Source organism: Pseudorca crassidens, chromosome 3 (genome assembly GCF_039906515.1).
Source record: "Pseudorca crassidens isolate mPseCra1 chromosome 3, mPseCra1.hap1, whole genome shotgun sequence".
NCBI lineage: Eukaryota > Metazoa > Chordata > Mammalia > Artiodactyla > Delphinidae > Pseudorca > Pseudorca crassidens.
Window position 1 is genome coordinate 170,235,001 of NC_090298.1, and position 15,232 is coordinate 170,250,232.

A 15,232-nucleotide genomic window follows, 5' to 3' on the forward strand; every position below is an offset into this window, starting at 1 on the left:
CAGGATGGGAGGGCTACAGGGAGGCCCAGAGTGGGGCACAATCCAGTGCACAGTTGACCAGTCCATAATGCCCAGCAGGGGCTTGGACCTCCCAGCTGCTGCTGTCCTCTTTGGCCAGGAAGTCCCAGCAGGGAGAGCAGGAAAGGCTGCCTGAAGGAAAGAACAGTGAAGACAGGGTTTTGAGGGATGTGTAGGAGTTCAGGAGGATTCTTGGCATCTAACTTGCCTTGGCCAAGTGGGGTTTCTGGGAAAGGCCTGGTCTTGCTGCCTCCCCTCCCCTTGCAGCTCTGATTACCAGGGCAATGGATAAGCCCCCGGGGCACTAACCCCCAAAAGGGTGCAATGTCCTTTTCTGCCCTTTGTACAGAATGAGAAACAGGCCCAAGGTGGAACAGTGATTTGTTCCTGGATCATACAGAAGGTGAAAATGGAGGCTGTTGTCACCCAAGCTCGTTCCCTCAACAAGTCTGCCTGGCAGTGAGTGCCTCAACCCTGGGCCTCAGGGTTGGGGGAGAGCAACTGAGCTGGACTCAGAGACCCCAAGTTGTGTGGTCCAGGCTGGGTCTGGGAGAACCCTGAGGAGAGCAGGAAAGGCTGCCTGAAGGAAGGAACACTGGAGAGAGGGCCTTGAGGGATGTCTAGGAGTTCGGGAGGATTCTTGGCATCTAGCTTGCCTTGGCTGTCTCCCTTGCCCTGTCAGCCAGTGAGGGCATATTGGGAAGTGCTTGGGGAAGAGGCATTGGTTGTCACAGGTCTTATGGGACAAAGAGAGTGACAGGCCTGCCTCTCACCTGGGTTGACCTTCCCCAAGAGGATGTGGGAGGCTAGGGCAGCAGGTCCATGACCCAGTTACAGGCTGTTTGTCTTCCTCCAGGACCAGCTGGGGTCACCAGTGACGTGGGCTCCCGCCCCTGCCCGCCTCCCTGGCATCTTTCCCCAGAGAGGGCCCGGGGAGGAGGGGGTAGGGATAAGGCAGGGGCACGGGGGCTTGGAGAGGGGAGGAGCCAGAAGAGGAGAGGAGCTCAGAAAAGGGGGAGGGGGCTCAGAGACAAAGGGGTTCAAGAGGATGAAGAGTCTGGGCCCAAAACAATCGTAACAACAACATCGATAATAATAACAGCGTAATGCAGGCTTTTGAGAGCCGGGCAGATAATGGGGTTCATATGCTAGGAAGAGGTGGCATCCCGTTCAAGAAGGCCTGCTGGCTGACACTCCAGCTGTCCCTTCCCAGCTACCTCTTATTACCGCCCCAATAAGCTCCAGGCCTCGGGTGGCAGCCACAGCCATTGCCCAGGCCTCCTGCCACCCTGGCGTCCCCTCCACAGGGGACAGTGTCCTGTGCCTCCATCGATTTCCCACCCCAGCTTCTCTGGCCAGACGACCTGGGCTCTGGTCCCGGCTCTGCTGACCGGCTGTGTGACCCTGGGCGAATCGCTCCCCACCCCTGGGGCTGGCATGTCAAGTGACATGGTGACACAGAAAAAGCACCTCTGAGGTTGGATAGGGCCTGACAGGGGACTGGCCCCCTCTATCCTCCCTCTGCCTCAGCAGGTCAGCTGGGGTGGGGACGGGATGGGGGAGCGGCGGAAAAGGGCCCCGAGGTCTGGTCCCCACCACAGCTGTTACTGTGACTCACACGTTGGGGGCCGTTGGCATGGGGGAGCTGGGCTGGCACAAATGGAGCCCCGTTCTGCCCCACCCCGCGAGGGCAGGAGGCTATTTTCAGAGTCTCAGTAATAGAGGAGATCTGAGGTCATCCCCCAGCCCCAGCACCCCGTGGCCAGAGGTGGCCCAGGGGAAATGGAGCTCAGGGCAGGGAGGGGCGCTGGGTGGGCGGTACCGTGTGCATCCAGGCCTGGAGGTGGGAGCAAGCCTGGCCACATCCATTTCGAAAAACCAGTTCGTGGCCCAGAGCAGCGCTTTCCCTGTCTCCCCGAGAGACCCCGGCCTCACGGAGAGCAGGCTGCTCTGAGAAAGGGGCCGATGGGGTCCTGGCTTCTTGTCCTGACGCTGACTCTGAGACCCTCCAGGACCTTGGCCAGGTCTCTGCCCCTCTCTGAGCTTAGTTTCTCCATCACACAAGGCATAGTGGAGCCTCGGGCCTTTTCCTGCCCCAGGGAGATTGTAAGCAACGGAAATCATCTTTACAGCAACAACAATGTTGATAATAATAATAATAGCATAACAGGCTTTTGAGAGCTGGGCGGATAATGAGATTCACTTGCTAGGAAAAGACATCACTCCCATTCAAGAAGCCCAGCACAGCCCCCAGGCAAGAGCGGGGAGGGGGGACCGAAGTTTCTCTTCTCTGTCTTCTTTTCTCCTTGAATTTCTCATCCCTTGAGGCTGAGAAACCAGGTCCTGGATGTTATGCAGACTCAGTTTCCCTTGCTGAAAAATGGCGAGAAGGAGACAGCCCCCTCCCACCCCTGTAGAAGGGGATGGGGGCCTCCCGTGGCCCCACGTTATTCTCTGAGGGGCCAGATGACGGCTGCCGTTGTCTTCGTGGGGAAGTCAGATGGGTGTGGGTTCCTGTCTCAGCTCTGCCCCTCATGATTGGGTCCCCTCTTGGGGTCTGTTTCTTCATCCACAAAATGGGTGTTGTGGCCACCCAGCAGCACCATTCAGGCAGAGGGAGGGGGATGTTGAAGTCACAGCTCTGGCCAGGTCGCTGAGCCTCCCAGGCCTCGGTTTTCCCATCTGTGGAATAGGTCTATGGGGGACAGGGTAGGGGGAACTGGCCCCCAGGGGCCTCTCTCTCCATCTCTAAACCTCCCTGGCTGAGCTCCCCTTTCCCTGGTGCGTTCTGCTCTCTTGCCTCCTTGGGCCTCAGCTTTCCCCACCCCTATTATGGATCTATCTATGCAGGAACCGTGCCCCCCGCCCCTTCCATCAGCCCCTGACATCCAGGTGGCCCATCTTGGCCTGTGGACCTCAGCCAGTCCTGTCTGTACGTCTGGGCTGTAGGAATGACGTCTTGTCCTCATTTTTTTCATCACTGCCAAGAGCCGGTTGAGGCAGCCCTTGGACCCCTGTCTGGTGTCAGCTTCCTCTGCTGAGCAGTAGGTCTGACAGACGAGCCCCAAATGACCCTCTGAGCCTAGTTGCTCCTGGCATCGTGAGCATCCAGTGCGTGCTCCGCCCTGCTCTGGACATTTGAGCTCACACTCTAGTTCAGTGGTTTGCAAACTACAGTCACAGGGCCCAGTGCCCACCGTCTGTCTTTATAAATAAAGTTTTATTGGAACACTGCCATGCCCATCCCTTACATCTCCTCTGTGGCCAGTCTTGCACTACAGTGCAGCGTGGAGCAGTTGAAACAGACACAAAAATACTCACTATCCGGTTCTTTATGGTACTTTTAAAGTTTGCTGACCGCAGTTCTAGAAGGCAGAGAATGGATCTGTGCCACCAGCATTCCACCATCCTCAGTTTTCCCCATCTGTACAAAGGGTCCCCATCAGCCTCCACCTGGGACCCCCAGCTTGTCCTGTCTGTACATTGGGGTTCAAGACAGTCCTCCATGAATGGCTGCCTTCGTCTGTGCCTCCCACGTGGTCCAAGCCTCAGTTTCCCCATCTGGGCAATGGGTTCTCAAACGACCCAGTGAACCTCTGCTGGGTCCCCACTGGCCTCCACTTTTTTCCCCAGGACGTGGAGGGATCTGCAGCAGACCCCTGCACGCCTCTGCCTGGCCCTCCTTCTAGCGGGTCTGCCTGGGGCCCCTGCGGCCTCATTCTTACGGGCGGGGCAGTGGATCCACAGCCCCCAGCGCCTCCTGACCTCTGGTCTTTCCCGCCCCGCAGGATGAGTTCCACCCGTTCATCGAGGCGCTGTTGCCTCACGTGCGCGCCTTCGCCTACACCTGGTTCAACCTGCAGGCGCGGAAGCGCAAGTACTTCAAGAAGCACGAGAAGCGGATGTCGAAGGACGAGGAGCGCGCGGTGAAGGACGAGCTGCTGGGCGAGAAGGCCGAGGTCAAGCAGAAATGGGCGTCGCGGCTGCTGGCCAAGCTGCGCAAGGACATCCGGCCCGAGTGCCGCGAGGACTTCGTGCTGGCCATCACCGGCAAGAAGGCGCCGGGCTGCGTGCTCTCCAACCCCGACCAGAAGGGCAAGATGCGTCGCATCGACTGCCTGCGCCAGGCCGACAAGGTGTGGCGGCTGGACCTGGTCATGGTCATCCTCTTCAAGGGCATCCCGCTGGAGAGCACCGACGGCGAGCGCCTGGTCAAGGCGGCGCAGTGCGGCCACCCGGTGCTTTGCGTGCAGCCACACCACATCGGCGTGGCAGTCAAGGAGCTCGACCTCTACCTGGCCTACTTCGTGCGCGAGCGAGGTGAGGCGGGGCTTGCGCGTGCACGCGGATCTGGAGGCCGAAAGGGGGTGCGTTGGAAGGTCGTGGGGGGGGGGGAGGTGGGCGCACGCAAAGGTAGGAGGCAGGAGGCGGGCCTTAAAGTCCGAGGGCGGGGACAGTTGCAGTGGGAGGATCTGAGCCCTGTGAAGGGCCAAGGGGAAGAGGTATGGTTCAGGGGGAGTCTGGGGTCGGGGGCAGGTGCGTCCTGGAGCTGTGAAGGTAGAGGCAGGCCCTGACCTTGGGGGGTCAGGGGTCCAAGGGGGGTGTCAGGTGTCAGGAGGTGAGACCCTGTCCCAGGAGGTCTGTTGGCAACAGTGGTGAGGATAGGCCAGTGACGGACGCGCCGGGGACAATCTTATCCCTCCTGGGAAAGCTGGAGGAGAGCTGGGGTTGCACTTTGTGACTGATGATTGATCGACTCTTGGACTTCCCCCAGAGACCTGACAGGTCCCATATTTCGGCCGAGTGGGAAGCTGGGGCGCTGTGTGACTTTGGCTAGGTCACCAGTCTCTCTGGTCTCCAGCGGCCCCCACTCTGGCCCTTCGAGCTGGGTGTTTGCTGGCTCTGTGGTCAGATGGCCCACCTGGAGACTAGCAGGGTTTGCGAGGATGGGGAAATCCACGGCAGCTTCCCAGAGGAGGGGACTCCACTGAGCTGAGCTCTGCAGAACGACTGGGCAGTGATGAGAGTGGGGATATCCCAGGAGGTCAGCCGCCTAAACAGAGGTGTGGAGGTCAAGGGCAGGCCCTGGCTGGGAGGGCAGTGGGGTCTGTTGCCCCGCTGTTCCTGGTGGTGTGGCCAGTGGAGCCGTCAAATGGAGGGTATCAGCATCCTTACCTGGATTGGGCCTGGGGAGACTCGCCGAGATCGTGTGTGTGTGTGTGTGTGTGTGTGTGTGTGTGTGTGTGTGTGTGTCTAGCGCGTTGGACTCTGGCCTGCCACGTGGTGGGTGGCAGCTGTGACTGTCTTCATGCGGATGGAATCAGGTGTGCCCGGAGACCCTAACAGGCACATGTCCCATGCCCCACCGTGCCCACCCAGGCTGGTACACACGTGGGTGCGAACCCGCACACACCCGGGGCTGCCTGAACGTGTCAGGTGGGTGCACTCGGGTTGCAAACCCAGCCCTAAGCCCCCGTAGACCCCACGGGAGCCCGTGTGATCACAACCAGAGATGATGGCGGAAGGCTGGGGGAGGGGTGGTGAGAAGAGAGCGAACTCCGGGGCTGGACTGCCCAGATTCCGAACGCAGCCCTGCCACGTGGTGTGCTGGCTGTGTGACTTTGCCTCAGGCCCTGTCCTCTGCCTCAGTTTCCTCCTCTGTACAGTGGGGGTAACAACCATGCCAACTCTTAGCGATGCTGTGAGGATTCCATGAGGTCTCCTGGTCTCCACTGTGTGTGGGAGGGAGAGCTGGGGCAGATTTTCCCAGTCTTGACCTTGACCCCATCTGCCCCTCCCCCGCCCCCACCAATTAGCACTAAACGCAGGGGGCCAGAGGCAGAGGGGTAGACTAGGTGACTGTTTGCTGCGGGCCGGATTGGGGGTGTGGGCAGGGGCAGCCGTGGGGGCTGCAGTGCCCATTACCATGCAGGTCCTGGTCTCTCTCACCGCATCCATCCTCCTCCTCCACGCTGAGCCGATAAAATGTTGAAGCGAGTTTTCTGCCAGCGTCAGCACAATCTCCGGGCGCCTCCCCTCCCCCATCGGCCCCCGCCCCCCTCAGCTCAGCAGGCAGACCAGGCCTCCGGGCCTCCCCAGACACCTTCGCGTCCGACTGCCATGCCTTTGCTGGTCAGCATCCTCACGTGAGGGCCGAGGAAGGTCAAGGCTGCTGCGCCCTCCCGTGCAGGCTCCGTCATCCCAGGGGACCACTGCTGCTCAGACAGGCCCCAGCTGACCCGGCTTCAGCTGGCTGGGAGTGAGGGTCGGGCGTGAGGGCCGGGCCAGGAACCCACTCCCAGCTCAGCTGCCTGCCTAAGGGCCGAGTGATCCTAAACAAGTCACTTAATCTCTCTGTGCCTGCTTTCTTTGATTTTAAAATGGGATGCTCAGAAATAGCTGGCCGGTAGGAATGTTGTGTTCTCGTGGTAAGCGTTCAACAAATAACCCCCATGCTGCCCTGAACACAGGTACCAGGCACAGGGCTAGGGCTTTGTGGACCGTTGATATCAACGTTATCATCCTCATTAGGATTATGATTTCCCGCCTCCATGCCTTTGCCCATGCTGTTCCCTCTGCTTGGAATGCCTTTCCCGTCTGGAAGACTCCTACTTATGCTTCAAAACCCCAACTCCCAGCTCCACTTTCTCTCCATCAGGCATTTTTTCTGAGGATTTAGCAATTCTTTTCCATTCTCATGGCAACCTTGCAAGGCAGGGATCATTGTACCCATTTTACAGATGAGGAAACCAAAACCCAAAGAAGATAACTGCCCGGCGCAAGGTCACACAGCTAGGAAAGGGCAGAGTTAGGGTTTGGACGTGGGCGGGTTCTGTTGCTGACACCCCTACTAGCCTTCTACGCTCGGTGGCAGAAGGGGATGGAAGTACATCACAGTGTAGGGTGTGGGTATCCAGTCATCGTGGCTGGACCACCTCCGGGCTGGGTCTGTGTTCTAGGCTCCTACCAGCTAGGGCCTCCTCCGGGGTTCCCAGGCCGAGGCTGGCCCCCAGAACCCCCTGTTGAGCTTCAGCTTCCACAGCAGGACCCCCGTCTTCATCTGGGCCAGAGTTATGTCTCTCTTCTCAGCCAGGTAGTCATCTGACCTCGGAGACAACTGGTCACCTCCCTCCTCTCACCTGGTGGGTCCCAGGGCTGCAGGGGGTCCAGGCCAAGGCCACAGTGCGGTGTCCGCTCAAATCAGCCCTGCTAGGAGGCCATGGGATTGATGGGGAGTGGGGGAAATGGGCCTCAGTTGGCTTCTGGGGGCGGGTGTCACAGGGTGGATGGTGGGACAGGCACCCGCCATTCGGCTGAAAAGGAGGTACCACCTCTAGCGTCAGAAGCGGGGCCTTGGAGCCGAGAGAATGACAGTGAGAGAGAGAGACAGAGAGACCCAGAGACATGGGGAGACACAGAGAGACCCACAGACGCATCATACAGTCGGCCCTTCCCTGTCCCAAGACAAGGGGACAAAGTCCAGCTCCCCCCACGGCCTCCGTCCTTATCTCTCCCAGGGGGTGTCAGGCAGACTGCTGGAGCTGCACCCCAAAGGGGAATCCCAGGCCTCCATCCTTGGGTTTATTTTGGAGGAGAGAAGGGTGGGGACGAGCCGCGAGGAGGTCCCTTTAGCGCTGGGGCTGCCAGGCTGATCAGAGCCCAGGGCACCGCCTGGGGCCGAACTTGGCAGCTTCAGGCATCCATCTGGCACCGTTGTGGACACAGGGGCCTGATTCCAGGGGTGGACTCCGTGTGTGCCCTGGGGGTGGGCTAGGGGACAGCTGGGGGGCCATGATGAGGGGGAGACGTGAGCTCCACCTTGGGACATTGGGGCTGCCCGCTCAATGTGTGCACTTTAGGGGGAGGGATGTGTGCAGTTAAGCAGGGCATGGGCAACCTGACAATTCTCAGTTAAATTAATACAAACCTAAGGACAGGAAGGGGTGAGGAGAGGGAGGGCGGGGCAGGCACTCTGGCCTGGGAGGGCCTGAAAGAAGTGAGGGAGCTGCAGAGGGATGTGAGTGAGAGTGTGCCGGGCAGTGGGGGCGGGCACAGTCAGTGCAAAGGCCCTGGGGCTGGAATGGCCCAGAGCACAGGTGCTAGTTGGGGAGGTGAGGCCCTGTGCCTGGTGTTGGGGAGGCCGGGAGCGGGTGAGCCGGCTCTCCTCTCTCCTGCCTCCCATTTGAGAAGGAGTCTGGAGAAAGCAGGGCCCAGAGAGGGAAGCCGCCTGCCCAGCCCCGAAGCCCAGCCAGGCCTCCCCGCCCCCTCTGGCGGCCTGAGAAACCTGAGGCGCGGGCGGGCACCGTGCCAGGGCGGGAGGGGGAGGGGCTGCCAGGCCCGCCCGCTCCGGCAGCTGCCAGCCCGCCCCGAGCCCCGCCAGCCCAGATGGTGCCCATCTGCTGACGCTGCCGTGGGCTGGCCTCCCGTTCCCGCCTCCTGTTCCCGCCTTGTTTGGTGCCAACCTCCCGGAAGGGCGCTGTGGGCAGGGGCTGGCTTGGGAAGCTTGCAGCTGCTAGAGGAGCTGCCCAGGGTGCCCAGGGAGGGGTCAGGAGGAACTGGGGGCAGGGGTCCCCGTCGCCTCCTGGATGGACCTGGGAAACAATAATAACAACAGAGATAATAGTAACAGCAAAAACATCGTGTGCCCGATGCTGAGCCCATCCTATATCTGGTTTCATTCTCTCCACCACTCTGGGAAGGAGGGACTATTGCCTTCTCCCCTGTTTCAGATAAGGAAACAGTCCCAGAGATGGTCAGCGACTTGCCCAAGGTCACACAGCTCCTAAGAGGTAGGGCGAAATTAGAACCCACAGATCCTGACCCGTTGAAACCATTAAAGGAAAAACCCTAAAAACCGCTTTTCAGGTTATCAGATGGAACCCACACCTTCCTAGTTGTACAGATCATGAAAAGAGCTGGCCCGGAATACACAGTGAACAAATTAATGAATATCAGTGAACGTTCCCGAAGTGCCTACCGTGCCCAAGGCTGGGGGCTGGGGTCTCCATAAAGCACACCCTGGGCTCGGATGGCAAGAGAAAGGGTCTGGAGCAAGGGGGCCTGGATCAGTCTCAGCTCTGCTCCTGGCTTGCTGTGTGACTTAGGGCAGAGCTCTGCCGTCTCTGGTCTGGGGTTGGAGGAGAGCTGAGGCCAGGAAGGTAAGGCCTTGTGGGGCCACAGAGAAAAACAAGCCAGACCCTGACTGAGGGTCCTGCCGTCTCCTCCAACCCCTGTTAATCTTCATCCCAACACTGGCCGTGTGCTGGGGAGACAGAGGGCGGATGTGGACAGGAGGGCGTGTAAGGGCACCCGTTGGCTTGTGTAATGGATACAGTTTGTGTCCACACGTGCTCCAGGCTGTGTGAGGTGCATTTCCCTCTCTGCGCCTTAGTTTTTCCATCTGGAAAGTGGAGAAAATAAGAACTATGTCCACTGCATTGATGATTGGAGTGATCCCCGGACAGCATACAGGAGGCCCTGGATAAACGCTCAGTCCCTTCCCGGATCCTCTTCCCAGCCCCAGGTGGCAAAGGGGAAGAACCTCAGTGCATCTAGTGAACCAGCAGGGGCACCTGTGACCCAGGATGGGCCCCCCCCACTGGAAGCCACCTCTCCAGGTGTCTGGGTGGCGGAGGGGTGAGGGGCTCTTGGCAGCCTGGACTCCCCTGGGGCTGAGCAGCCAGGTGGACCAGCCGTCTGTCTGTGCAGAGGAGGTGGCTGCCCGGGTTGAGGTCCAGACACCAGCTGACGATGTATTTATAGCGGCAGCAGGAGGCCTCTGGGCTCCTGGTTAGTGGTGCTGAGGGAGCCGCTAACCCAGCAGGTGGGAGCCCAGTGTCCGGAAGAGGTAGGGGCACGATCTGTAGCCAGATGGCCCAGGTTCAAATCCCGCCACTCGTGAGCTGTGTGACCTTGGGCAGGTGACGTCACTGCTCTGGGCCTCAGTTTCCTTTCCTCTGAAATGGGCATGATGCAGATGGGGCCTGCTTCACCGGGCTGGGTAGGGTTAAATGAGTTAATGCGTGAAGAGTGCTAGGACAGGGCCTGGCACACAGTAAAGTGCTCAAACATGATTTGCTGCCTTAAAAAGGAAGGCGATTCTGACACCTGCTACACCATGGATGGACCCGGAGAACATGATGCTCAGTGAGAGAATCCAGACACAAAAGGACAAATACTGTTTAATTCCACTCACAGGAGGTCCCTAGAGAGTCACAACCACAGAGACAGGAAGTCCATGGTGGGGGCCAGGGGCTGGGGGAGGGGCTGGGGAGTCCGCGTTTCATGGAGACAGAGTTTCAGTTTGGGAAGATGCGAAAGTTCTGGAGATGGATGGTGGGGATGGTCGCTGGACAGTGTGAATGTGCTTAATGCCACTGAAGTGCACACTTAAAAATGGTTAAAATGGCAAAGTTTATGCTACTGATATTTAAAAAATTATTTGTTGTTGATAATAATTTGCAAATCAACTAGACTTCCATTTAAAAATTCAAAAAAATGATAAAAATAATGAATAATAGTACATCGTCTATTATATTGCAATGATAAATAATAAAAATAAAATCAGTGATGGTAATATAATCCTAGGAATTATTATCAGCGCCTTTATTATCATGATCGTTCCTTTGTTTCTAGTCCCAGCTCTGCCCTCTGGCCAGCTGGGCAACCTTAGGCAAGTTAGTGCCCATCTCTGTGCTTCTGTTTCTTCATCTGCAAATGGAGCATAGGGAGTGTCCAGCGATTGGAGTTAAGGTCGTATCTGTGAGAAAGGAACCTCTCAGCACGATGAGTGCTCAGATATATTTGGAGTTCTTTCCTGGGTAGCCGGAGTAGGTCCTCCCTCCCCCATGGACACCCCTGCATGGGCGCCCAGCTTGCACGCCTGCACCTGCCAAGGCAGGGCTGCAGAGGCTCCTGAGGGCCCGAGAGGTGCGGAGCCCTCAGAAAATGGGAGGCATCTCGGTGCACCTGTGGCGGCCACCCCGGCGTGGCGGGGCTGCAGTTGCCACCCTGGCCCTGTGCCCAGCGAGCCAAGGGGAGGCTGAGGGCAGCTAGGGACATCTCCGGCCCCCCCCCCCCTTCCGCAGACAGCTGCCAGGCCGGCCCCTCTCCCTCCAGCTGGGTGTGGGCAGGAAGTCACAGATGGTCAGAGTCCGTGAGGGACAAGGGAGGGGGCACGTGGGAACACTGGATGTCTTGTCCAGATCAGGAAACTGAGGCCCAGAGAGGGGCGGGGCATTGCCCAGGGTGGCCCAGTAAGGGCCCTTCCTCTGGTCCATTCTGTCCCATCTTCTGTCCCGGGCTGACTTGGATGGGTGCCAGGATGGGGGACCCCGGTACTTCAGGGTAAATGGCTTGCAAATGGGAAAGGGGTTTCAAGGCCTGGGGCGGCGGTGGGGTGGGTGGGTGGTGGTGCTCTAGACTGCCAGAGATGAGGTCTGCTCTAGATCCTCCAAGGGACAAGTTCTGGAATTTCCAAGGCCTGAGTTCTAGACGCTTCAGAGCTGGGATCTTTACCATCTGACAATTCTAGAATTCTCCCTCTGGGTTTAGAGCAGCACAATTCAGTAGAAATACAACTCGAGCCATACAGATAATTTTTCTGGTATCCACACTTAAAAGTATAAACCTACAGGGGAAATTAATTTTAACTGCCTATTCTGTTTAACCCAGGACATCCAAAATATTGTCATTTCGACACATAATCAATATGCAAAAATTATTGAGATGTTTCACCTTCTTTTTTGTCCTAAGTCGTTGAGATTCACTGTGTGTTTCGGACTGGCCACATTTCAGGCGCTCAACGCCACACGTGGCCAGTGGATGCCGTGTCAGCACTAGAGCATCTGCGTTCCAGAGAATTCCGAGGCAGATCTCAGATCTCCCAAGTTGGGTTCTTGAGAATGTGAGGACAGATTCTAAAAGTCCCAAATCAATCATCAATTATCCAAACAAGTATTGGTTTCTTCAGTATCCAAGAAGCCCTTAAGTGTATTCGTGACCATGGACGACGGTTTCCAGAATTCCACTCGTTGGGTTTTCACGTGGCCAAGGACAAGCTCTAGAATGTTCTCGAGCTGGGTTCTAGAACATCCAGGGCAGGTTCTAGAATTCTCTGAGGCAGGGATCCAGAAAGTTCAGGTCAGAGTCGAGTAAGCCTGTCCTCAGACCCCGGGTGACTGAGCAGAACATTACAGAAAAGATGCCTACAGAGGGAGAAGGAGGTCGATTTTCATTTTTTCGAGGCTTTTTCCAGACTGGCTGAGTCAGGGGCTGCGTGCTTGCGGGCAGCAAGGTGGATGGGGGCCCTGTTGTGGGAAGAGGTTTGGGAGCAGTTCGTGAGGATACATGACTATGAGAACCTGGGACTAGGGGGGCCCAGGAATAAGAATCAGGACTTTGTTTAATCCCCAGTAAATGTCTGTTATTTATTAGATGTTTGGACATGGAACCCCGCGTGTGTTTCCAGAGGCTCTTGTGGGGCTGTTTTGGGAAAGGGCGCTTAGTAGGTCCTCGCTGGAAGGCAGTGGCTATAGTTGGGGATTGTGACATCTGGCAGGAGGCAGGGGTTGTCTGTCTGTGTTTGGGGTGTTGGGGTGCGTTTATGGGGGAACTGCAGGCATATTGAGGGCTTACTAAATTAAATTCTCAGTAAATGTCAGGAATTGTTAGTACCATTTCATTTCACCTTAATTCCACAAAGGTAGAGATTATCATGAACTGCATTTATCACATGGGAAAATTGAGAACCAGAGAGGTTAAGACACCAACCTGAGGTCACACAGCTAAAAGGTAGCATCTGGATTCAAACCCAGGTCTGAGGGCAGATATGAGGGCCTACAACGGTCCCCTGGGAAGGGGCTGTTTGGGGTGTGTCAGGGACCTCCCCCAGAATGTCCCAGGATCCCTCCTTTGGGCCTAGAGGATTTTGGTGCTGGTGAGTGGATGCCAGGTTCAGCTGGATCAAGGAGCACCTTTGGGGACTGCAGCCTGGCCGGGACCCGGTGAGGGGGGTGGCTAGCCTCAAACCCTCGACATGGTGTTCCCTTTCGGTCTCTGTCTCTGGATCTCTTTTTCCATCTCTTTGTCTCTCTCAGCCCCTGTCTCTGCCCAGCCCCAGTCTCTCCTGGTCTAGGCCAGTCTCCTCCCCTCACCGCCTCCGGGCAGCCTGTGGGCTGCCCGGAGGTGGCAACAGCAGCTGAATGGGCCCCTTGTTCCTGACCACACCCTCCCCTTAGGGTCACCCCGGGACGAGCTCCGGCAGCCTGCTGTCTTAAAGAGCCAGCGCCCAGAGAGAGGGGAAAAGAGGGGGCCGCTTCACTCCCAAGCCCCACCCCCCAGCCTCCCAAGGATGGAGGAACTGAAGCGCATACATGCTGGGGAGCACCGCACCTGGACATCCCAGCCCCGTGTGAACAGGCGGTGGCCCTGGGGCTGTGTGTGCATGGTGGGGCTTGGGTTTCATCTGCGACAAATTCCTTCTCCTGTCTTGGCCGCCGTTGTTTCCCCATCTGTATCTGCAGCTCCTTGTGCCCACCCGGTGGGGGGGGGTCGTTGGGCAGAGAGAATAGTATCTGGGCCAGGTTTGGTACACAGTCGGCGTTCTTCTGTGCCCATCGTGCAATTATGTAGCCCCATTTTACGGAGGAGCTGAGCGGTAAGGCTCTGGCTGAGGCTACGCAGCCCAGATTTCACCCAACTCTGCCACCTCCACCCTCCGCTCGGGGCTGTGAAGCTTCACGTTGCTCGCTTGCCGTCTCTGGGCCTCAGTTTCCCCTTCGGAGCAATGGGAACGGCCCCCGCCCACTTTCAGGCTAGAAGCCCTTCACTTCTCCCACCCCGAGGATGCTGTGGCTGGGAGTTCCGGGCATCCCCCAGATAGGAGCCAACCAGAGGGCCTCGAACGCGGCTGCACCCGGTAGCCACTCTGCGAGGCCTCGGCGCTCCTGTGCCCCAGGCCGGCCCCACAGACAGCCCGGGACAGGTTGCTGCCGGATGGACAAGCCTGTTCCCTGCTTCCTTATGTAACCAGGTTATGCAAGGGCAGCTGGCCTGCTTACATAAGGGGAGGCCGGGCCAGCCCCAGCTGGGGAGGGGGAAGCTCTTAAAGGGGCTGGTGTCTCCCGAGTCTCCCCTCCAGGGCCCTGTGCCAACCCACGGAGGGGAGCCTTACAAACTCTGGCCGATTCCGTACTCATCAGCGCCATCATTGCCATCATTATTATTATTGCTGTTGATGTTGTTTCTCGTCACTCTGTTCTTTCCCAGGAGGCACAAAGCCCACACTCTGCTTCTGACCCTCGGCTAGTCCCTCTTCTCCCTGAGCCTTAGTTTCCCCATCTGGGCCAGGTGGGTGGTGTCAGTGAAGGAAGGCAGTGGGGCGTAACGGGGGTGCTGGCCCCACCACCTGCTCGCTGTGTGACCTCAGGCAAATGGCGATCCTCTCTGGGCCTCGGTTTCCCCATCTGTAAACTATGCTTGCCTCTCTACGTTACTGAGGGGGAAATGAATTCAGACATGCGAAGGGTTAAGATGGCATCGAGCACACACTCAGCCAGTACAACTTCTTGGTAGTCAATAAATATTTATTAAGCGCTTACTGTGTGCCAAGCCCTGTACTGCGAACAAGATGGACAAAAATCCAGGCCTTGCGGGGCTCACAGTCTGGTGGGGGAGATGGACAAAAAACAAGTTCGTGATAAGGGCTACTGAGAAAAAAGAAAGAAAGGCAAGGAATAGAGAGTGGTGGGCTATTTGGGGAGGGACTGTCTGAGGACTTGACATTTGAGCTGAGACCTGAGGGTGAAGAGGAAGCAATTGTGTGAAGAAGTGGGGAAGGGCACCTTAGGCAGAGGGCACAGCCTATGCAAAGGCCCTGGGGCAGGACCTGGTGTGTTGGAGGGACAGCCAGGTGGCCCTAGCGGCCGGAGCAGAGTGAGGGAGGGGGAGAGAGGGACGAGGGGAGGGCAGGGAGGGGACTTGGGCTTTTACACCTAGGGAGGTGGGAGCCCTGCAGGGCTGTGGGCAGAGGAGCGGCGGGGCCTGACTCAGGTGCTCACAGGCGCCCTCTGGCCACTGTGGGGAGGACAGACTGTGGAGGGTGAGGGTGGGAGTTGAGCGACCAGGGCTGAGGCCACCGCACTGGTTCAGGCTTAGGCAAGCGACAGTGGGGGCCAGCCAGGCAGAGGCTGATTCCAGAAGCGTGAGAATTCAG

The 15,232-nt window shown here is 57.9% G+C and overlaps 1 protein-coding gene across 6 annotated transcripts in view; it reads left to right on the plus strand.

The window, feature by feature from the left end:
* Positions 1–15,232, plus strand: part of NFIC (nuclear factor I C) — an 82,292-nt gene that overhangs the window by 12,426 nt on the left and 54,634 nt on the right. For all 6 annotated transcript variants that reach the window (XM_067734279.1, XM_067734277.1, XM_067734275.1 and 3 more), the window contains exon 2: positions 3,807–4,338. In XM_067734279.1, coding sequence (XP_067590380.1) covers positions 3,807–4,338 — 532 coding nt within the window. The remainder of the gene's footprint in view (positions 1–3,806; positions 4,339–15,232) is intronic.